Below are 23,215 nucleotides of genomic sequence, written 5' to 3'. Positions count from 1 at the left end.
AGCAGATTCTTCACCGTGGCTCTGCTGCTGGGGGCAACATCTGAAGGGCACACACACAGGGTGATCCAGGACAGGGCTGGATGTGCTGCCAGCTCTGCCCCAGGCAGGAGGGGGTTCCTGGTGGGGGGATCTCACCTGAGCTGGTGGATGCTGGTGATGGAGGTGACATCCCCTCTGCAGGCAGCCTGTCCTGGTACATGGATCACTGCACTGTTCAGAAAACTTGGCCTGATTCCTGACCTTGGCAGCGTGTAATAAAGCACAGACTAAATCCTGCCGTGATCTTTGGGACCTCTCCCTTGTGAGAGTTCCACTGGGTCTGATGTGGTCAAGAGGCACCTAATGGATGTGCCTGCAGGCAGGGTTTCAGTGTGACAACCCTGCCAGTCCCCAGGCTGGCACAGAGGATGCCAGCCATGAGCATTTGGAGTCTCTGACACTGAACAGCAGCAGCAGAGTCGCTGCCTGAACGCTTTCTGTGCAAATTCGAGTTATTATTCACTGTGATTGTTTTACTGCAACCGCCCTTGGCGCCTCAGAACAGGGCAGATATGTTCTCAGGGACACAGAGGGGAAGCAGGATGAGGTGGGCTGCGGGCAGCATCCTTCTCTTAACCTGGGAACTGCGACAGATGAAACTGTAAAGTCACTTTTCTGGGTAGCCTGTAGCAAAATTGGGAAATGAAGCTGGATTTGCTGAGACCCAAGGCCTTTTAACCTCCCTATCTTTTCTCATAGGAACATTTCTAGGTAGCCAAAAGGATGGACCAGGCAGTAAACTAGATTTACAATTTTTTATTTTTCAAACAATGCTCTGAAATACTTTATCGAGCAGCAAAACTGATTGCATTTGCTCACCTCCCACTCCCACGTACAACACAGAGAGATTTTCTCCAGGATCATATTCCTTTCAAGAGGATTTTTTGTACCATGCTCTGCTCAATGCCTTTCTGGGAAACATGTGCAGCCATTTGATAAATATATTGTGAAAAACACGGCTGAAGTAGCAGTCTGCCTGCAGCAGAGGAATAGCTACAGGGAAAAAATGGTAAATAAGATATCTGTAAGTAAATTAATTTTGCTCATATAAGCTTGTTTGCAGCTTTGGTTCGTGTCTGCAGCATAATCCCCTGATCTACAGGAGGTGTTCAGTGTGGTGGGGGATCAGCGTGGAGAACGTCGGGCCCAAAGCTGTGCAGGAGCTGGGAGAAGGTGTTTGTGGAGTTTGTTTTGTTGGGATTTCCCATCCCAGCGAGCTGTGGTTGTGTCCCAGCCTGACAAACTGCAAATCCACCATTGATTTTTGCCTGGCAGAAATTGGTAATTGCCTTTTGTGCTGAGTTGATGCACAGCGAGCCTGGTCTGTGCGTAACTGATTTGCTTATTCAGAGATCTTTGCTTTCCAGTATGGCTTTGGAGGATTTATCAGTGAAGAGGAATCCTTCAAAACAGCAGAACCTGAAACAAAGCCCAGTTCTACACATGAACAATTGTTTCCTTTAAAGTCTGCTTTTAGGATTTTTTAGCCTACTTTTAGCAGCACTGCATTATTTTTGTGATGCCGTGCGGGTCTGTTTGTTTTGATCGGATAAACTGATTTATGGGGTTTATCTTCAGTTTATCTATTTAAGTTGTCGATTAGCTGAAGATTTATTTTGCAGCCTGTGCTGTGAATTAGAGCTGTGCTTCAGCTTTGAGGGGGTGACACCCTGGGGTACCTGGTTTGGGTGATGAGGAGCTGTGCAGGTGGCTGACACAGGCATTGCTGTTTGCTGGGACCTGGCTGCTCTTCCCAGTGCTTCCAGCCTTTTTTTCCTGTTGGCAGAGCAGTATGACATGCCCAGGTGTTCAGTCCAGGGAGGTGATTAGTGATCTTTCGTGTCCAGCCACACAGCAACAAGAGCAGATTCTTCCTTCCCTTCGCTCCCACATATGGGAAAGACCTGGTGGGAGGAGGAGGGAAGAAGGTGGGGGAGCAGCTGCAGGTTGATTTTTCCTCCTGTGAGTGAGGAGAGCTGTGAGTGTCCAGAAGCTAAAGCTGCTGCGAGGAAAGGCCCTGGGTTTATTTCTCTGTAAGCAGAAGAGCAAAGCTAGGCTTTTAACTCAGGGTGGAATTAAAGGTATCCCCCTATCCCTTGTGCAAGCTGGATTAAATGGTGGAAGCCTTTTTACTGCCTCCCTCCCTCCATTTAAAATCAGCTTCCAGCTGGGGCTTGGGGGAGCAGGGAGGTGTGGCAGAGAGGAAGCTCATGCTGCTTTGCCTCTGTGTTTGTGTCCATGTGCAGTGTGTGCTGGACCAAACCCCACACCCCTTCCCTTGCTGCTCTGAGCCACCCCCAGTGCCTGCACCGTGGCTCCAGAAGGGATTTGTGCTTTGGGGTTGAAGCTTTAAATATAGTTTGTATATAAGCTTTTAAAGCTGATTTCACCATTTCGTGTTTTGAGTGAGTGACAATTCTGTCAATGTGTTTTGAGCAAGCCTGCAGAAAAGGGGGGAGAAAGGGAAAAGGGGATGAGCAACGGGATGCTGGGTGGGGCTTTTTGGACTCACTCCCACTCTTTCCTCATGTAAATGAAATGTAGATGCAGGTGTCACCTGGCTTGCAGGGGTTTTATGCCCAACCTGCTTTGCATACAGAGAACCAAAGGTTGCAATATTTCAGGGTTAAGGCTGCTCTGGAATTCTCTGGAAGCAGGCCAGGATGCTGTGAGTAAGGCTAAGTTCTCCCCCACTGTCCCCAGAAACTGGGCAGAGGGATGAGATGATGCTGTGCTGCATCTTCAGAGGTGATTAAGGCTTGAGAGCCATGTGCTGCAGAGGATCATTTCCTGCTCTAGACTGTGCTGGGGAGACTGAAATCTGTTTTAAATTGAGACTGAAACTAGCATCCAGGAAACAGCGATTTTATGCAGCAGTTTTAGCTTTGTATTGCACTTCTGTGTTCTGTAAGTCTTTTCCCAGGGAAAAGCTGATTCCCACATGCTGTAATCATTAAGCATTGTTGATATGCACCTCAGTACAGACATTATACGTGGTGGGCAGCAAGGTTAAAGCGTGTTTGCACACAGGCTGTAACTGTGGGGGGCCAGGGGCGACCCTGGAACCAGGTTGGCTTTTAAATTCTGCCTTTGCTGTTGACTAAATTGCAAATTACAGTGTGGAAGTCACCAGGCATGGCTTGACTTCCAGGCAGTTCTGTGACACTCTCCAAGGCCCTACAGGGCAACAGAGAGACTACTGGGGAGCCCTAAATGGCTGTGGAGTTGTTGTTATGCCTGTTGGGTTTGGGTACATGCCAGGAGCTCTTGTATCCTATAAATAAGAATTCAAGAGGTCGAGGGTTCAGTCCTTTACCCTCAGCTGCACTTCCCCCGTTACTGTAAGCTCCGGTTGGCTGTTGGTCTGGCTGCAGGAGGAGAAGTTCTCTTTAGCTGTGTCACTTGTTGCACATCAGATAAAATCTCACTTTTATCACTTTCTATCAAGGTCAGTGCCTTTTGTTCTGAGTGTTTGCACCTTGTTTACAGCCTGCCAGCGTTTTGCCTTCCCTTTTTTGTGTGCTGGAAGAAGCCAGAGTTGGCTGTCTTGGTTATGTCTGTGTTGAGTGAACATTAATCCTCAATTTAGCTCTGTTTGTGTTTCCTTTCAGGTGTTTCATGGAGCCTTTCCTCCATGCCCTATGCTGCCTGTGAGACTTAGTATTGCTGCTCTCCACGGGGCCATCTGAGACCATACAAGCCAGACACAGGATGGGGGACTCTTCAGGAAATGCCATGGATGGAGGCACGGACACACAAACTGAACTGGCAGAGCGGGTCGCAGCCATAGATGTGTCTGTTGTCCCAGACAGAAGTGACCAAAATGGTGAAGATAACAGTGAAGAAAATGACACAGTGTTTTCTGATAATGTAAAGGACATCCAAAGAAATGGAGTCAACACTGGCAATGAACTTCTGCCTTCCCCGCAGTCAGAAGATGCCCAATTGAGGCACGTTCCCAAGAGACCTCCCACTAGACCTGGTCTATCAAGTAGGAAGTTGTCTCTTCAGGAAAGATCATCAGGAGGTTATTTGGCTTCTAGCAACACCCCAGGTTGTGGTCCTTATGCCACAGGACCATCACCACGTATAATGAGGAGACCAACGATAGAGTCCAATCGGGTCTCCATCTCAGATTCTGAGGTAGGCATGTTCTCCCCTGCAGCTGTGGGGTAGAGATGAGGTAAGTCTTTCTTAACTGGTAATGGGAGCAGTCTTCTGGAGCAGTAGATCTGAAAGCACTGTTATTTCTAAGGGGGGGAAAAAAATCCCTGGAACCAGGGATCGCATTGGTTTAGAATGGCTCCATCCCCCAGACCTCTGCTGAGTGTAACCCTGGTCCTGATGTTTGGCTTCTTCAGCCATTACCTGCTTGGGATGGTCCTGTTAAGGACTGTTGTGTCATGGTAGAAGGCAGAAGGTCTTTCAGGTTGTTCAGAGAAAGGGCTGTGGCCAAATGACTTTGCTCTCGTGTCCCTGCTGTGTGTGCCCTTTGGGAATTCATCAGTCACAGCAGCTTTGCTGATGGTATTTTATGGAATTAAACTTCTGGAGATTATGTATCTCCTATTGTGTTTTGCCATAATTGCAGGCATGATTTAATTTTGTAAAGAGCTTAAATGCACTGGAGTTTCCTGCTCCTATCAGGGCTTTCCTTTGTCTTTAAAGCATTTGTAACAGCAGTGGTAACCAAGGGCTGTGACCCTCCTCTCCTTCAGAGGAGTGTCTGGGTGGCTGTGGTTGTTCCTGCCATCCATCTTCCCCCTGCTCTCCTGGTACCACACCTGTCCTGGAGGTGTGACACACTGTCAGTGGTCGAGTGTCTTGGTGGAAGCAGCTGCTGGTTGCGATTCCCAGTGCTGTGATGTGCTGCCGTGGGGAGGACAGGGAGCAGAGAGAGGGGCTGCTCAGAGCACACTGCCCAGTGTCAGGATGAAGATCCTGAGCCTGAAGCAACACAGGGACCCAAATGACTGGAGTTTAGACTTTTATGTGGGTCCAAGTAGCCTGAAGCTTAAATCTTAGTGTGTGGCTTAGTGTTTCCCTCCTGAGAAGGGTATGTTTTCTCCTTGCACATCTGAGAGGATGGGGCTGTGCACGACCAAATCAGCCACTGCTCTCTGGGAAGATGTGCAAGTCGTATTAGCAGTGGGATGGATGCATGCCCAGCTGATCAGAGGTTACCTGCAGAAGGTGCACTGCAGAGACTGCAGCTTCTTTGACAGCAGCCATATGCTTTAATAAGGGAGGCAGGGAGGGAAAGGAGCCAGTTCTTGGAAGCAGGACGTGACTTGAGTGCCAGCTCTCCCATCCTGCAGTGCTGTGACTGTGCCAGGAGAGAGGCTTGTCTGAAACCTTTCAGGGTAACTGCGGTCGAGTGTGACTGGCACATTCCCATCTGCAAGGAAATTCAAAGTACTCCATCCTCTTCCCCAGCATCTGCATCCTGGGGAGCAATAGTTACTGCCTAGGGCTGGGAAATGCTGAGTTTGAAATGCAGATGTGGAGCCTTTGTGTCCCTGCTCCTGCAGCAGCTCTTTATGCAGTGCTGCCTTTTTAATGGTCACTTTGATATCAGTTGATTGTTGGAGCCCTGCTCTGGTGCAGCCCAGCTGTTCTCATTGGAAACCATCATCCATATTGATGGGGAATTGCTGTGGTGGGAGGGGAGCCTGGGAGGGAGCTGGGCTTGTTCTGAGGTGGGTGCTCACCCTCACAGAGGTGCTCTTGGGAGTTGTGCTGCTTCTTCCCAGCTTACAGGGATAGTATCCATATCCTGTAAGGAACAGCAAAAGGACTAAGGAAGATGCACGTTTGGTTATAGGGTGAAGTTTGAGGCTGGGCACTGAGTCATGAGGAGTAAGTGTCAGTGTGTGCAGCCTGCACACAGCCCAGCTCCACGTCCTGCCTGTGACCTTCCAGGTGCTGCTAAGTGGTTGTTGTGCTCATGGCTGGGAGAGGCACTGCCAGTCCAAACCCAGGCTATACAGCTGAGATAGAGGTGAGCACTCAGCAAGAAACGGAGAGCAGGTTGTCTGTTCTCTGTCAGGGCTTTTAAGAGTTACTGGGGACTCTGTGTTGAGGTTTTTAGTCCTGTTGGGAATAAAATAAGCCTGTGATGAGAAATACAGTCACGGTGCACTTACCAGCTGCTGGTGTGTGTCTGTTGATCACTTTGATGCACAGACCCTCAGTGAGCAGGGGTGGGGGTGGGTCACTGACAGGATCCAGCTCACTGGTCACAACACTGCCCTGGCCTGCCTGCAAATGACTCTGTGACACACCTTGTTCTAGGCAAGCTGCACATTTGTATTCCAGTCCGGGTCTCTCACCTGCTTAAAACCCTTTTGGAGTTGCTCCTTTCTCCTTGCATCGAGTATCCACCACCATCAGTCAGTGCCTTCCAGGAGGCAGAGCATCCATCACTCCAGCTCGTGGCTGCTGCCCGAGTCACTCACAGGCTGTGCAGAATTGGAGATGAAGTTGAGGAGCATTCAGGCTTTATCAGTGGCACCCGAGCAGGGACCATCCATCAGGAGCAGGGAGGGATGGCACAGCTGCCTGTCACAATTTCCTGTCACGCCGATACCCATCTCAGACTGCATCCGCTTCCCTCTTCATCCAGAGATAGCAGGATGGCAGCTCCCTGCCTGCCTGTCAGTGATGCTGTACCCTGGACTGATCTGGAGAAATAATGGAGAGATGTGATATGTGGAGACAGAATATGGGGCTCCAGCAGGAGGTGAATGTTCTGTTGTTCGCTGATGAATTATGGAAGAACATTGTGTTCTCTGGGAGAGATGCTGCTGAGCTTTTTAATGCTGGTTTAATACTTGTTCACAGGCTGGGAGGAAAACTTCTATCCAGGGATCAAGAGGGCCAAGAGCTGAAGCTGAGCCTGTGGCACTGAGAGGGGATTAATCCAGTGCCACCAGCAGGCAGTGAATTGGGCTGTCCCATCACTGGCACCAATAGCACAAACACCCTTATTCCAAGTGCTTCTTGGGTTTGGTTTTAGGAAGATAGTGGCTCCTGGGCTGGTGGGGCTGCAGCAGGGCTGGGGATTGTTGTATTGCACAAAAACTCTTCCCTGTCAACCAAGGAGAGCCACCAATTAGCCAATTACCCTGGCATGAAGGTTGGCAGCTGCTGGTTTCTTGCAGCCACTGCTAAGTCTGGATCTGCAGTATTAACTCTGCAAGAGAAGTAACCTGTTCTGCTCTCCTGACAGCGTTGTTTTGTGCTTAATTGACCTGATCTTTCGTATCTCTATCAAAAATTCATCTGTAATTTAAAAAATTCCCTGTTTGTTCCCCTTCCTTCTTAAATTATTCATGGGCTATGGCCTGGAAGGTTCTCTCAGTGCTGCCTTTGTGGCAGGAGTGTCTGGTTGGATTTCTTGCTGCCTTACTGCCTATCAGTGCTTCTCTCTACCAAGGGAATGGCTTTGCCTTTAGCTGTGGCACAGAAGTGATTAGGCTGAAGCCATTAAGGGTACATAAAGCTGCAGAGCTGAGGCACAGGCCCCAGAGTTTAGGTTGCTGGCCCATTTTGCCTCTGTTGATGTGATGTTCCCAGCTCCTGCTCAGTGCTGGCAGCAAGGCAAGAGGAGAGGATTTTCCTGAGGCTGCTAAAAGCAGCTTCTGCTGTGCTACCCAGATGATGCCCCAGTGCTTGTATGTCCTAGGAAAGGATTCCAAAGGTGTTTGTACACAGTGGTGGGTGCCTTGTGACTGTGTTTGACAGAACTTGTCCCATCTAAGATGGCAAGGCTTGATCAGTGAGAGGGGAGAGGTGCTGCTTGTTGGAAAGTGGCATTTGAAAGTGCAGTGCTGGTGGGTTTTTTTAATTCTGTCATCCCAAACTAACCTCTTTAGGCAGCCAAGAAAAGTCTTACTTGGAGAGTGGCTAGGAGAAAAATAAAAGTTGTCTTTTTCCAGGCTTTCTCCCCAGACCTGCCTGCACAGTAATTGCTTTATACTATCTTTTCTCTGGTCTCTTCGGGCTTAATTGTCCTTTCCCTTTCACATGTTCCCTTTCTCTCCCTGCATCCACCCATTCCCTGGCATCCCGGTTCCCCTGCCCCGGTGTCCTCATGGTCTCTCCACTCTCTGGGATCAGTAGGAGGCTGTTCCAGTTCTCCACTGTCTGGGCAGCTCTGTATGGTCATGGCCATGGGCTGGAGCCATGTGTGCTCCAGCAGGATTGGAGAGGATGAGTCAGGATGGTGTGTTCTCCCTCCTCGGAAATGCTCCTGGCTGAGGATGCAGGGAGGAGGATGAGCTGACAAAGGGAATTTTCCTAGGCTTGGTGTCCATGGTTTACCACAGAGGCATGGAAAATAAATCATTTCCTTGTCCTTTCTTTCCTTGGCTTTCCATATTGTTGTCATAGCCCCCTGCTTGTTTGGCTAACTGAAGGTTTGAAGGAACTGGTGTCAGAGCTGAGAGGCAGTGCCTTGGTGCTGGGCTGATCCAGGTGTCACACTCCTCCAGTCTCTGGGAGCTGCCCAGTTTTCTTCATAAAGTGATTTCCTTACTGTGCACAAAGCAAAACTCATGTGGGACCAGGGCAGAGGTGGAGACTGAGCTCCTGCTCAGCATGGGCTGAGAGCTTTCCCTTCCCAGCCCCTCGAGTCCCACAAAGGAATTTCTTCTAGAGATCTCACTGTGGTGCTCAAACCTGAGCTCTCCTGAAAAGATCAAAGATACTTGGAAAACATTTCTTCAAAGAAGACTCCCCCCCAGGCATTGCTAATTTCTTTTCCTTTGGTTAATTAACCTTTATTTAAAGTTACATTTCCAACTCCTCCAAGGGTAAGGTTTGAGAGAAGGAGAAAGCCCAGAGCTGCAGTTGGAGAGGGGCTGGAAAGGGGCTGCCTTGCTCCCCCTGGTCCCAGTCCCCCTTTTCAGCCACTCTCCCAGTGATATTCCAGGGACCTGCTGTGTGCCCAGGCTCCTGCATCCAGCTCTGGGGTCCCAGGTGGGTGCTGAGCTTTGTGCCCAACCATGGCCAGTGTTCCTGCAGCAGTGCTGGGCTTTCTGTTTTGCACTTGGGTTTGGATGTTGTTTAAAAATCTGTTTATTTTTCTTACCTCCATGAGGTCTGGCCTTCCTGTCTGTCCTTCTCTGTCCCTGAACAACTTTCTAATTTGTATTCACTGCTGCCCTTAATACCTATTTTCTGACCTTTATTTTCACTTTGTCTGTCTTTAGAAGTTCTTTTTGCTTCCTGTTCCAGGCAGGATGAGTTTAAACCAGTGTTCCTTCATTACTGGCTTTTAGTTCCCACTTTTTTTTTCTCCCATGCTTCTCTTTAATGTGTATTTCTGAATTGCTGAAAATTATAATTCTTTTCAGATTGATAAATTTAGCTGCTTTTAGTGGGCAAAATTCTCCATTATGTATGTATGTGTGTAGGCAGTCTGATTGTTTTCAGAAATGTCTTATTTTGGAAATCAGTGCCGGTTCTTCTTTTCAATCCCCCCATCTCCCCTGAGACAGCAAAGGCTCAATTCTCAATTTTTCAGCATTTCTGTCACCCAGTGGTGGCCACAGTGGATTTATGGAATTAGGCCTGAGCTCTGGACTGAACTGTGCTTTGTGATTTTTGACCAATTTTTGTTTTCTGTGGCATTAATTCCTCCCCTTCCTCTCTTGACTAATACCTTGGACATGTTAATGAACGGGGCATCTTGTTTTTTAAGGCAAAACAATTATTGCACACTTGGACAGACTGAATCTAATTTGCTATCAGCTTTTCATTAAAGGATCTCATTAAGGTTCTCGCTCTGTTTGTATTTATCAGCAGTTGCAAATACATTGGCGTGATGAAATCAGGAGAATTGTACAATGTTATCTTAAAGAAACACTTGGCCCAGAGATAGGTGTTTCTCTCTGATAAAGGAATTGTACAATTATCCCACTTCCTGCAGGAGAACCAAATAACATAATAACAACCCTGCCAGTCTGCAGCAACACGTGGCAGGAGCTGCTTGAGCTGTGAATTATGGTCTTTCAGCAAGGGGAAAAAAAAGGTAGGAAGCACCTGTAATGTGGTTTGATTTTGCTGTGTTCAGCTCAAGTGCTGGAAGCAGGGCAGAAGCTGAAGTGATGGTGCTTCTCACCAGGAATTACCTGAGGGGAGAGGGACGGAGGTGTGGAGCAGGTTGGGATGTCGTGACAGAGAGTGTAAACTCTGGGAGGCTGTGCTGCAGACCCTGGCATGCATTGCCTTTCCCTTGGACCCTCTCTGGGTGTTCCCCTCCCAGGATTTATCCACCCCTTTCAAAAAACCATCCCCTGGAAATGGGTGGCCTGGTGTTGCTCACGAGCTCCTTTTAGCGGCAGTGAAACACCAGAGAGATGCTTCAGGTGGTCAGTCTAGTGTGGGATAAGAATGATAATTTCTGGCCAGAGTAAGGGTGGTGGGAATGTGATGGTCAGAGTCAGAGGAATTGGTTCCTTGGACACAGGGACAGGGCACAGTCCCTCCTCAGTTGCACTAAATACTTTATGAGGGGGTTTGTATCCAGCACAAAGGGCTCTGATCCTTGAGGATGAAGGGAAAAGATGCCACTGTGGCTCCCTTGACAGTGTGTGGGCAAGAAGAAGCAGCTCTTGGTGCTTTAGAGATGCCACCTTGGCTTGAAACAGGGTATTGAGTGCAGACCAGAAACTCTGTGGCTATGTTTAGAAGGTTGTATTTACTCCTGCAAGTAATCCCTGCTCAGGGGAGGAGGCCTGATAACAGGACCTGGTCGTTGCAAGCTTGCTGGTTTGAGGAGTAGGAGATGGGAGGTGGTTGGAGGCTTTCTTGGAGGAGTGGTCGCTTTTCCTGCCTGTCCCAGCCTCTCCAGTGAGTGTTTCCCCATCTGCAGCACTGCAGTTTTCACAGGACAGGGGGGGAGGGATACAAAGCTGAGAACAGGGAAAACCAGGGCAGGAGACATAACAGAAAACTGCTCCTTCCTAATTTGTGCAAATCACCACGATGCGAAGCACGGCCTCGTGCTGGGAAATGAATCTGCTGACAGTGTTTGTGAGGGAATTTGTCCCCCACGTGCCTGTACCCCGGGGTCCTGCATGCTGCCCCCTCCTTTGGGGAGGGAGGTCCTTTCAGTGGCCTTGTGCCTTACATCTTGGCATTTGCTGGGTCATGCTTTCTCCTCTGGTTGCTCCTCGTTCTGATGGATTGGTTTTTACCTTTGGAAAGATGTGTGCTTTCTAGCAGCAGAGTTAATACACTTCTGTGGCCCCGTTACTCACATTTGGCTCTTCTTCCCTGTCAGAGAGGTGGAAAAAACTTCCTTCACTGGCAACAAGGTGAAGATTTAATCATTCCTTGTCTTCCTGACAAGCCACTGCTTGCAGGCTTAAAAAGTCATCAGTTCCCCGTGTCTTAATTCTTCACTGTGATGACCACTTGTGTTAGGAGTGTTTTCTGGTTGGTGATGGGGAAAAATCAAAATTATCATCTACTACATCCATGCTGCATCCCCAGAGGCAGGGGGGTGTTGCTGTCAGTGGGAATGCTGCACGGAGCAGGGACTGTTCTACACCCCTGTTCTTACAAATGGACCGAAGGCATCTGGCACTGCTTTTACATTGTGGTGCAGCCCATCATTACACCCTTGTCACAGCTTACTGGGGGTCTGCATCTCCCACCCCTTGGAGTGTCAGTGCTGGATACCTTACCAGCAGAGATCAGACATGCTCAGGGGTGATTTATTACAGCAAATATTCCCTCAGCTGCAGAGAATCCACTGTTGTTTGTGTTCCATAGCAGAGGAGCTTGGCTCCATGTGCTCTCCTTGAAAAGAGTTCTTGATCCAGTTGAGGGTTCCTTTGGGTGCAGCCACACCCACATCCACGGCCCCAGAAGGTCCCTGTCTCTGCCAGGCTGATGTTGGGAAGGGCACAGGCTCATGCTGTGATGCTGGGGTTGGGGTGTGTGCTGGGAGCTGCCAGGCTGGGAGAGCCCTGGGGAGCTGGGCATGGGGGTTTTCCTGCTTGGTACTGACACAGTCCAGGAGAGAGGATCAATGTAACCAGGAATGGGGCTGCTGTCAGGCTCCCTGGGCTGAACCTGGAGCCAGTGCTGCAGAATTAGAGTGGTTTTACACCAGCACAACCAGAATCAGAATTCAACCCATAATTATTTTGTCCTGGGCTGTCAAAAAAAAAAAAGCAATGCTTATAGTGTAATATACACCATTTGAAGTAAGATTAAGTCTTTCATTATTTAGCACTCTGCCTCTACTTGAACCTGATTCAAAGTCAGTCATTTCCTTTACCAGTACTCTAATTATGTTCTCCTTTTGATCTGCAGGACTGTGTGCAATTAAACCAGTACAAGCTGCAGAGTGAAATAGGCAAGGTAAGTACTGGAGTCGTGTTGGGCACAAGCAACCTGTGTGTGCACACAGAGGTGGAAAGGCTGTGCCAGCCCAAGGGACCTCACTGGCCAAGAATCTGTGCAACTTGTGTTTGTTTTGGGGGGGGGTTGTTTGTTTTTTTTCCTTATTAGTTTGAGCAAGTTTTATTCAAGGTCAAAGTGGAGCTACTTCCTCTGAAATCTAAATTTATTTTTCCTCCCTCGGAAGGTGGTTAAGCTGGCTCCCTTCCAGGGTGTTTGCTTGCCAAATGTAACACTACGAGCCTTTGATGCATTAATACAACACAACAAGGAAAGTTAAAATAAAACCCCAACGAAAATAAGATCAGGGCAGGTGTTTGGTCCCCATCAGGACTAGGTAAAGTTTGTATGTCATATGAAAAGCTCCTTTAATACTAGTCCATGTTTAAAAGCTGCAGAATGATTCAGAAGAGATTGCTCCAAAGTTATTTAGAGGTCTGGGCTGGTGAGCAGCTCAGACACCTGCACATTTGGACATCTGCCACCATTGCAGATGGATCCAGGAGTGGTGGTGCTGCCTGGAAGCTGTACCTGCCTTTGCAATTGGAACATTGCAGTCAGAAGGGACTGCACCCTGAGCTGCAGAGGCCTTCACCAACAGTTTCATTAGCCCAAAGTCCTCTCCAAGATGAGAGGCAGTGGGAGGAGGCACCCTTTCCATCTGTGCCGTGGGCTGTGCTGGCAGGCAGGGAGTAAGGCTGGAGATACCACTGCTGCTGGTACAGCAGATGCCATCCCAAACTCAGCTTCAGACCCACTTAGGGCCTTTGTCATTGGCTTAAGTATGAAGGAGAGTGTGAGATCTTCTCTCAGGTGGATTTGCACCTGCCTCCTCCTTCCCTGTGGATCACAGTGAGGTTGGTAGAGGGTCTGCTGGCCCTGCTGTGTGTGCTCCTGGATCAGCCAGATGGCTCACTGGTCTCCTCTGAGACCAGGACCTTATTCCAGCTTCTAGTGAAGTTAAGAGAAATATATTGAAGGCTCTGGTGTTCAGACCACTCATTTATTCAACAGGCATCTGTCAGGGATGGTAGCTAGCCATGGTGTCATGTCTCACTTGCATAAAATGTTTAGTGTTGACACAGAACTGCGAAAAAACAGTGATTTGGATGGAGTTTGGCTTCAGGCTATCACTGGAGCTGGGGATGCAGCAGCAGTCCAGGGCTGCATCTGCCTGGGCAACATGTAGTTGGTGGAAGGCAGGCAGCTGGTCATCACTGAAGTCCATCTGCTGTCAAGAGATGGACAGGTTTTGTGCTGAAGGTGGTTTTGTGCAGAAGTACAGGAAAGGTGTTCATGCAGAATTTCCAAAATTTGCACCAAAAAATATCTACTTGAAAATTATGCTCCCCACCCACGTTTGAGTTCAGACAGACACAGTGGCTTTGGCTCAGGACAGGAGGTGATGGGATAAAAGGATGTAATCCTCCAATGCCCAACAGAGCTGCCAAAATGTACAACCTCGCTGCGGGGTCACATCACCTGCAGACTTTGCTCAGGGGTCAGGGGGGCCTGGGGCCTCAGGGTTGTTTTTTACCCTGTGTAAAGCTGTGCTCCACCAGCCTTGAGCAGCAAGAAGCCAAGGTGAAGCTGCTGAACTGACTGTGCAATTGGTGTTTATTTTTAGGGTTCCTACGGCGTTGTGAAACTGGCCTACAACGAGAACGACGACAAGTATTACGTAAGTGCGTCCCTCCTCTGCTCCTCTTTGCTGCTGCCGCTCCTCACTCCCCTTCACCCCCCTGAGAGCTGGATCCCCTCTACCCTGCTGCTTTTAGCACGTGCACTTCTGGTTTGTGTGGCATGTGAGGAGTTGAACGTCCCGCTGGGCACAGACCTGCTCTGTGCGTGCGGTGCCGGGCGGGAGCGGCTCGGATCGGGTGGGCTGCCTTATGTAACAGGAGGGATCTCGGAGGCAGGAGCGTGTTGCTGATTTGTCTTGACATTTTCTAGCTATGAAGCAGGTCACCTGAAATTAGAGGCGTGTGGGTGGTGGTATTCGGCACCTGCTGTGCACAGGAGGGTTGGCCTGGAACGAGTGTGTTCTGTAAGGAAACGGGGGCGTTTGTCAGAAAGATTCTGAACAGCGTGGCCTGGCTGGGCAAGGACCCCATGGGGGGGGTCTTACCCCCTTGGGGGGTGCCTGGGGGGCACTGAATGGGGCCTCACTGTCAGGGCATGAGATGTAGGGTGCAAGGCAGAAGGCAAACCTTGGATTTTGACTCCCTTGCTGAGCTGAAGGGCAGAGTTGGAGAGTTTCAGATTCAGAACAGCTGCTTACACTGAGGGTTCCTGCTCTATCCCTCCCCTTCCAGAGGCAGGTGAATCCCAGCCATCCCAGCTGGGATTCCTGCAAAATCTGCCTGCAGATGTGCTCGTGTCCCTGGGCTTGCCCAGGGGCTCATTTTGTTCAGGCTGAGAGCAGGAGCTGGAAGGAAGGAAAAGTGCCTTGCTGTGTGGGGCTGTGCCTGGAGGCTTCTGGAAAGAGCTTCCAGCAGTTTCTGATGGATCCAAGGGCAGGAATTGGCTGAGCAGAGCTGGGTGGTTGCAGTGCTGTTGAACCTGAGCCCTGCTGCCCCCAACACAGCCCTGCCAGAGCTCCACTCTGTGTTTGGTGAGAGGGTCCTGCTGTCGCTCCCACAGTGGAATGGCCTCATGTGGGTGAATATTCCAATGTGGCCCATCAGAGCACCCAGGCAGACTCATGTGTTGTTCCCTGTCCCTACTGGCTTTGGTACAAAGGGGGATAAGAATATTCTGTGGATTGTAAAGCATCCTCAGTCCCCACCACTCCTCAGCAGGTTTTCCTCCCTAACTCCTGGATTTACAAGTAAAATCCCAGGTCAAAGAGGTCAGGTGGAATTTTATGCCTGTGGGTATTCCTTAGCCCTTCTGTGCTCCCAGCAGGCATGAAATTGCAGGAGGAATGTCTTGAAATGAGGGATGGAATTGTTGAGACGAAAATCTGGACAAGGTGCCCTGGAGCTGGCCAAGCAAAGGAACCACAATTCTTTCCATCTCCTGTCCTTTCCAAGCTGACTCACCACTGCACCGGAGCAGTTGGTGTTTCCAATGTCTCCCTGTCTCTCCAAATCCTCCTTCCCCTGCCCTGCAGCAGGATGATTTGTTCTGCAGAGAGTGATGGTGCCAGCCGTGGTTTCCCTGATCCATCTGTCCCACCAGCACAGGCAGTGCCAGGACCAGCAGCACAGGGTGGGAATGCATCGCATCAATAAATCACATTTATTTCCAGCTGAAAATATTTTCGCTTCTAAAACTGTAATCCTTACATTTTGGCACTGCCCTTTTGATCTGGGAATCCCGTTGCTGTCCCTGTGGGCTGCCCAGGGCGGGCAGGGCAGCTGGCACAGTTTGGCAGGGGAGAGCTGGGGTTGGGACAGCATTGCCTGCTGTGCTCCTGTCCGTGTTTTGGATGCACATTAACGCCGTGGACGTAGATATAGCTGGTCAAATCCAAGCCAAAAGTGAAAGCCTGTGGCCAGGGTGTGTGTTAGTTAATCCCCACTTAATCTCTGTTTCTAATCTAAGTGAACACTTTAAAGGTACTGCAGCCCTGGAGGGGCTCCTGTGCCTGGTCCATGTTTCAGCCTTGATGCCCAAAGCAGGGTGGGGTATTGCAGACCCCCTTCCTGCCAGCACTGCAGGGATGTGCTCTTTGGTTTACCCTGATCTTCCTTTTGGAGGCTTGAGGCAGGGTCTGAACTAGATCCCAACTGGCTGTGAAGGTGATCCTGGGAGCTGTATGGAATTCTACAGCAGATGGAGAGGTGTCTGCCCGTGTTTGATTGCAGTGGGTGTCAGCATGTGGGAGAGGGGCTGCACTGCTGCCAAAAGGCTGAAGTCTGTGTCTCACGTACTTGCTACCCTTTCATCTGGGGCAGTGGGACCTTTCCCCCCTTCCCAGCTGCAGCCCAGCCCCCCTGATCCTCCCGGGTGCCTGTGCTTGTGTTTTCTGGGAGTGTGAGCTGTGATGGAGACACCTCCGCTTTCCCGAGACATTAAACCAGCTCAGGAGCTGGCAGACTTTTCAAAGCTTCAGAGAAATAGTGCCAGTTGCATAAGTGGCTAATGGTTGCTGAGCTCCCCACGCTGCCCCATGTGCCTGACCCTCGTGCTCTCCCAGAGTCAGACAGTTTCCATCCTGCTCTGCTTACCTTCCCATCCAGAGTTGCTCCACAGCAGAGCACCCTGACCCCCCCCAGGGGGTACCTGATGGACCTACCTGGTACCAGCAGTTAGAAGAAGCAATTGTGATTCTAATAGTTGGAGAGGGCCTTTTCTGTGTGGTTTTTTTCCCCCCAAAATTTAGCTTTGGAACGTTTTGGGTTTTTTTGTGTCAGTGGTGAAAAGCACCACTGGAGGAAATCTGCCCTTGGTTGGTCTTTAGTGAGCAAGGGCAGGTTGGACAGGGCTTGGAGCACCCTGGTCTAGTGGAAGGTGTCCCTGTCCATGGCAGGGGGTTGGAACTACATGATCTTTAAGGTTCCTTTAAGGTCCCAAACCATTCTATGATATGATGATTCTGTAACTGATTTATGTTTGCAGTGGTTTAGCATGAGGTCAGGGTGTTGCTGCCTGATTTATTGCCTTTAAGCTGGTGTGCTGCAATAAAAAGGAGCAAAATGGCAAAGAAAGCAGAAAAAACTTTATTTTGGAGTATAATTCAGAGTGTGGCTCCTGATTCTTGCTGAGATGTGGGGCCCTTTGGTAGCTCTCTTCAAAAAGGCAGAGTTTATAGGTACCAGGGACTGAATCTGGCTCCTTTTGAAGCAAAAGGAAAGATTGTTGCTGCTTTAGTGAGTTTTGAATCTGGCCTAGAATTAGGAAAAACTCTCAAGAAAATATCCAATCACTACATTTGGGAAAAATGTAGATGGGTCATGTTTACTTTGTGGGGTTTTTACCTTCCATTAAAGATGAGAGAATGCTTCTAAGAGCTTTACCCTTCGTTGCTGTGAACAACCCCAGTGCCAGGGAGGGCTGTAAAAGTGTGCTGGCTCAAATCAGCGGATGCAGGGAATGTGTCAGACCAAGGAAATGGAACTTTGAGCAGCAAGTACGTGACCTCCAAGGAGGAGACCCCGCTGGAATGCTGTGCTGGCTCCCAGAGCAGAGGACCCTGCTGCTCCTGGGGCACATGCAGCTGTTCCAGCAGCGTTGGTGGGGCTCTGCCAAGGAACCCTTTACACTGGAAAGGTTTCAGTGTCTCAGTTTGCAGGAGATGCTTTGACGGTGACAAGGGGGAAAAAAGGAAAGGCTGAGCTCTGGGAAAAAGCAGCAAATAAAAAGCAAAGGCAGATGTGTCCGGGCAGAGATCTAGTTTGGAGTCATTGTGCTGCTGGAATTTGATTCTGTGATGCCTCCGGTCATGTCTCCCTCCAATTTTCAATCTCTAAATCAGCTTGCAAGGAGAAGTGGTTATGATGGACATTTGTTATGCTACTGCTGCAATAAGGCAATAGCATTGTAGGTTGTCAGTGGGTTTATTTTTTTTTTTATCCTTTTTTAATCTGGTTTCCTAAGAAACAAGATTTGTGTGATTGTGCTCTCTGTCTCTGTTTGTACCTATGCATGGAGGGCTGTTTTCTACCAAGTCCCAGTGATGGGGAGAAATTCCTTCCAAGTTTATGAAAGCAATGGCTGAACAAAGTGCTGCTGAGGAGAAGGTGGCCAGCAGCAAGCCTTGAACTTTCTAGCCCCTGGAGAATCCACTTTGGTTGCCATCCAGGTTGGGAAGGGAAGGCACAGCTCCTGTGTTTCCCATCTTCTTGCTCACATAACAGCTGCTGAACCACTGCCAGCTGTACTCCAGAGTGGTGAGGATCAGGAAAAGGGTCTCTGGCTTGTCTAACACCCCGTGTTGTTCAGCTCTGGGGTTGTGAGGGCCTGGGCCACCTGGAGTAAGAGCAGGGAGACAGCTGGAGGCAGAAAAGCATGGCCACTCCAGGAGGCTGTCCCTGCTGTGCTGGGATGGGGCACAGCCTGCTGATGGAATTCTGCTGCTGTTGGGGCGAAAGGTGACAAATGCAGGAGCAGGATTTTAGGGCCATGGCAGCTAAGCCTGTCTGGTTTAGGATTTTCTTTCAGTTCGTAACACTCCTCTCTCCCCGCAGAGCTTCCCTCTCAGCCACTTTATCTGAGGGATGTCATTGTGAGGAGGGACAGGTGAGGAAGGGCTGGGAATGCTCTCTGTTTTGTTCAGCATTCCCAGCATGCCCTCATGCAGTAGCAGAGGGATTTAGGTGGTAATAGCAAGCTTTGAGTGGCATCCCACTCCCCTGGGAGCTGCAGGCAGAGACTGTGCCCAGGGCTTCTGCCCTTGCAATGCAGGTCTCTCTGTTAACAAATAAAATGACATCCTAAGTGTTGTGAGAGGACCACAAAGGACAGGTGGTAAGTTCCCTTGGCTCAATCATGTTGTCACCCTTCCTCCCCAAAACTAATGACTATTTTCTGGTTGTCATCACCAGCAGTTTGTGGTCTCACTGTTGTGAAAGCTGCTGAATGCCAGGCATCCCTTCTCTCCATAAACCTGGGATCTCCTTTCCCTCAGGCAGCTTCCCTGTGGTTTCCAGCTGTAAGGTTGATAGGAGGAGAACAGTAAACTTTAAGATAATAAATATATATAAAAGAAAAGTACACAGTCCCTGCTGCCTCTCAGAGGGAAATGTCAAGCCCCATGGCCACGCGTGAATAGTCGGAAGGAAGATGTTTGCAAGGGCATGTATGGAGGAAATCTCCAGGCTCCCTCTTTTCCTGAGGAGGCTGAAGCAACGCTTGCCTGTGCAAAGGGAAAATCCCTCAGCTTGGCTCTGAGCTGGTTCTTTATCAGAAAGGCATTATCTGGGTAATTAGCTCTGCCTGTGAGTACAAATGTCTTTGGCTCTGTCGTGCGTGTGAGCCCGGAAGGAGAGGTTTGCTGGAGCATCCCTGAGTTGTTCCTGTTACACACAGCCACAGTTCAGGAGGAAGCTTGGTCCTGCCAGCTCCCTGGAATTAGAGTGAGGCTTCACAGCCCTGTGCTCTCCTCTCTGCTCCTGTGGTAATTAAGTGGCTCTGGCCTGTTGCATGAGGAACTTTGCTTTTTGTCCCCTCTTTGAGTTTGTAAGCGCAGTGGGACAGGTTCTGATCCAGCCCTGCTTGTGCAGTAGCAGGTACTGGTGCTTTGAAACTGGTGTAAGCATGTCCTGGTGCTTCTTCTCCAGCAGTAGTGGTAGTTTACAGTCAGCTCACCTACAATACAGTAACCCCCTATCTCCCCCCATACCATCCTTCAAGGAGTTCAGGTCACAGCAGTAGCTCCTGTTCCCTCCATTTCTGCCCCTGAGAGCAATTCTTGTCTTTGCTGTTGCTCCTCTCTGTACCTTCCTCTCCCTCCAGCCTTTTCCAGAGCTTGTCCTGGGAAGGACCAACCTGATATGGGCATAGCTGGTGGCAATGGTTCAGTTCCTCAGGCTGAGTCCCCCAAGCACTGACGCAGCTTGGGAGCTTTCAGCAGCAAATCGCATCTTCTATTTTTTTCTTCTTCCTAAAGCTCCTTGCCAGAAGGCAGGGAGGACTCAAGATGGAATTGGAGCAAGGAGAGCCTTCTCCTCCTGGCTTGGCAATAGTTGAAAGAGAAATGGATGTATCCATTCCTTTGATTTTTCTCATAAATTTTCATTACGGAGAGATAAAAGTGGGGAGCGTAGGAAGGCCTCCAGGCTTGGTCCTGGCCGTATTTGGAGGTGGTTGAGCACATCTTGGATCCTCTTTCAGCAGACCATGAATCATTTGTCTCTGTGTTGGACACAGTGCTGTGCTAAGTGAAAGATAAGCACTTCTGAGTCTGTCTCTCAACACCGTCGTTCCCAACAGTTGGCTTGGAGCTGTCAGGCAGGATCGAGAACTACACAATGTCTCTTCTCAATTACACGGGTGCAAATCCAGAGGATTTCACTGGATCAGTACCAAAAATAACAATCCTTCCAGCGAGCCATGAACCTGGCTGCAGCAGGAGCACTGATGGGAGGTGTGTGATGGCATCTCTGCCAGGAAAAACAGCTCAGGAAGGAGCTCACTGGAATGGTTTTGGTGCCCTGTCCCTGGTATACGTGTTGAAAGCAGGTAGTGTGCAGTGAGCCTGCCTCTGTGGTATTAATGCAAAATTCCTTGGCATTTGACTGTGTCCTGCAGGAGTCCTTGGTTAATTGTATTTTGCTAGGATCACTCCAGTGTGAATTACAGATTTGGAGGCTTAATTAGTAGGAGTAACTGCTCCTTCTAGGGGAAGGAGCGAGTGGCCATCCCAGCTTCTGTAAGCGTAGGCTGCTTTCCTAAGCAAATTGTTCCATGAGCTGCTTTCTCATGAAATATTTATCTGCTGGGCCACTCGGGGCTGTTTGAGTGGCCCTCCAAAAAGGTTATTAACGCACAGAGCAGATGGAGGCACAGGCACTGTTTATTAAATTCTGATTGCCTTTTGCCACCATGCTAATGCCAACTGGAGGGCAGAAAAGATTACCCTGGCCCCCTCCCACGCCTCAGCTGCCTCAGCAGTGCCAGCATGTGATGGGGTATGAGAAGGGAGGGAAGCCTTTGGCAAAATCCTGTTTCCCTCCCTGTGCCTTCGCCAGGCCCGTGCCCAGGGCTGTCCTCACTGTGTCTGGGGGTGCAGGGATAGATGCCCACCATGTCTTGTTCATGGACTTGGGCATGGTGCTGGATCACACTGCAGCTGCTCTGTATCACTCTGGAACCATGGAAGGGGTGTATGGGGCAAAAAATACCCACTGGGAATGCAAAGGGCCTCCCCAGGCAGACTGTGTCCTGGCCCTATTCCAGGTCTGTGATGGAGATTCCAAGGGTGTTAGCTTTATGGCTGTGACACTCCAACTCTTTTGCTTCCTAGACCCTCTGGCAAAGCAAAACATAAGGTGGAGCAGCCTTGAAGTGGCTCTGACTTGCAGCATGGCTGTAACATCATCCAAAACAGCAGGTACATGAAGGTCAGCTGGAGGAACCCCCCTCTTCCCTCAAGCTCCTGCCGCAAATGCAGAAACTGGGCTCCTTTTTCTTTGTCCAGTTGAAAATAAATCAAAACCACCTAATTTTTAAATGGGAAAAAATGAATGAAAAAATGGTTAGGAGTGCTTTTAGGAAAGCCTGGGTCAGTATCCGTCTGTTGTGACCACCACCAACCAGGACACATCTTCTCTAAGTTGAGGACCAGACCTGACCCCAGTCCCTGATGCCCAGCACACTTCCAGGTCTCAGCAATGTGCACTTTGGCTCCTGTTCAGTTTTAACACTGCTTTTTCTTCTTCCTTCAGGCTATGAAAGTCCTCTCCAAAAAGAAGCTCTTGAAGCAGTACGGATTTCCACGTGGGTATCTCACATCTAGAGATCTGCCTGTTGCTCTCAGCCAGGAAAATCTCTCTGTAGAAGCATTGTCTGTAAGGAGTGCAGAACTTGGCCTCATGTGAAAGCTGCCCACGTGGTTTGGGGCTGGTTAAAACACCACTTGTGTAGTGAAGGGGCAGGTACAACCCCAGGGAGATTCAATGCACTCAGTAATTAGAGTCCTGGCTCTGATTTTTGTGAGTCTCTTTGAAGTGGTGACTCTTCCCATGTTCACCATCTATGAAGCCTGATTAAGTGTTGGAAATGAGGCAGAAGGCCCCCTTCTTCCAGGGGCTCTTCTACCCCCGGGATAGTACCTGGCTGGGCCATGGGACCCCCCAGACCAGGCTGGGAGGAGCTGGTCTGAATGAGGCTTGGAAATCTCAGTTTCAGGTGGGAGACTGTGATGCTTTGGGATGAGAACAAGGGGATGAGACCTTCCAAAACAGCTGGAGGTAGCTGCAGAGGGGCCAGTGGCTGCCCATCCTGTGAAGAGTTCTTCACTCTGTTGTCACACTTGCAGGTCGGCCTCCTCCCAGAGGGTCGAAAGCATCCTCTGGAGAGCAGCCCAAGCCCATGGCACCACTGGACAGAGTCTATCAGGAAATAGCCATCCTAAAGAAGCTGGACCACATCAACATCGTTAAGCTGATAGAGGTGAGCAGCTCCTCCACCCTAAGCTGCGCTGAAACAACTCTAGTTTGTATTGCAACAAGAGGATCTTTCTTCAACTGCCCCTACTGCAGCCAAAATTGGTTTAAAATAGTTGTTCAGAATTTCAGGCTGGTGATTCCAAGCAGGATCCTACCACTTATGTAGGACAAACTGATACACTTACCCTGGGCTGTGGGCTGGTGCCCAAGAGAAGGCAGCTCTCTCTGCTGGTGGAAATAGCAGTGAGCCTTGATCACTGAAACTTGTGTGCAGACAAGCCTGGGAAGGTGCACAAGTGCAAGGCTTTGGTGCCTTTTTCATTATTGACTGAGGTCAGGTTAGGACAAGCAGTGCCTTTATTGGTAGGCTGTTTCTCCAGGCAGAAGCCCAGATTTTTCTGGAGACAGGAAAATCTGTGTCCTTCAATGCCTCTCTCTCTGCAGGACTCTCTAAATATTAGTCTAAGTTGTTCTCAGTGCTCTGCAGTGCACAGTGTACAGGGAGCAGTAAAATGTTACTCCATTAAATATCTCTTATTTTTCCTGCTGTTTTTCTTTTTCCCCTTCCCCCTTATTTTTCTGTTATCAATCACAGGTCCTTGATGATCCTGCAGAGGACAACTTGTACATGGGTATGTGAGTCTCATATACTAACAGAACCATCTGGGCTTAGACCTAGTGATGCAAGTGGAACATACCAGGGC

At 49.5% G+C, this 23,215-nt stretch overlaps 1 protein-coding gene across 1 annotated transcript in view; it reads left to right on the top strand.

Moving 5' to 3' along the window:
• Nucleotides 1-945: 945 nt before the first annotated feature.
• CAMKK1 (calcium/calmodulin dependent protein kinase kinase 1) overlaps nt 946-23,215 on the top strand; it is a 58,206-nt gene continuing 35,936 nt past the window's right edge. Inside the window, exons 1-7 of the mRNA XM_027664456.1 lie at nt 946-1,063; nt 3,651-4,182; nt 12,370-12,417; nt 14,084-14,137; nt 21,789-21,840; nt 22,382-22,515; nt 23,107-23,143. Coding sequence (XP_027520257.1) covers nt 3,751-4,182; nt 12,370-12,417; nt 14,084-14,137; nt 21,789-21,840; nt 22,382-22,515; nt 23,107-23,143 — 757 coding nt within the window. The 5' untranslated portion in view covers nt 946-1,063; nt 3,651-3,750. The remainder of the gene's footprint in view (nt 1,064-3,650; nt 4,183-12,369; nt 12,418-14,083; nt 14,138-21,788; nt 21,841-22,381; nt 22,516-23,106; nt 23,144-23,215) is intronic.

Source organism: Corapipo altera, unplaced genomic scaffold, assembly GCF_003945725.1.
Source record: "Corapipo altera isolate COAL_440 unplaced genomic scaffold, ASM394572v1 181b, whole genome shotgun sequence".
NCBI classification, from domain to species: domain Eukaryota; kingdom Metazoa; phylum Chordata; class Aves; order Passeriformes; family Pipridae; genus Corapipo; species Corapipo altera.
This window is presented reverse-complemented; position numbering and strand designations above follow the sequence as displayed.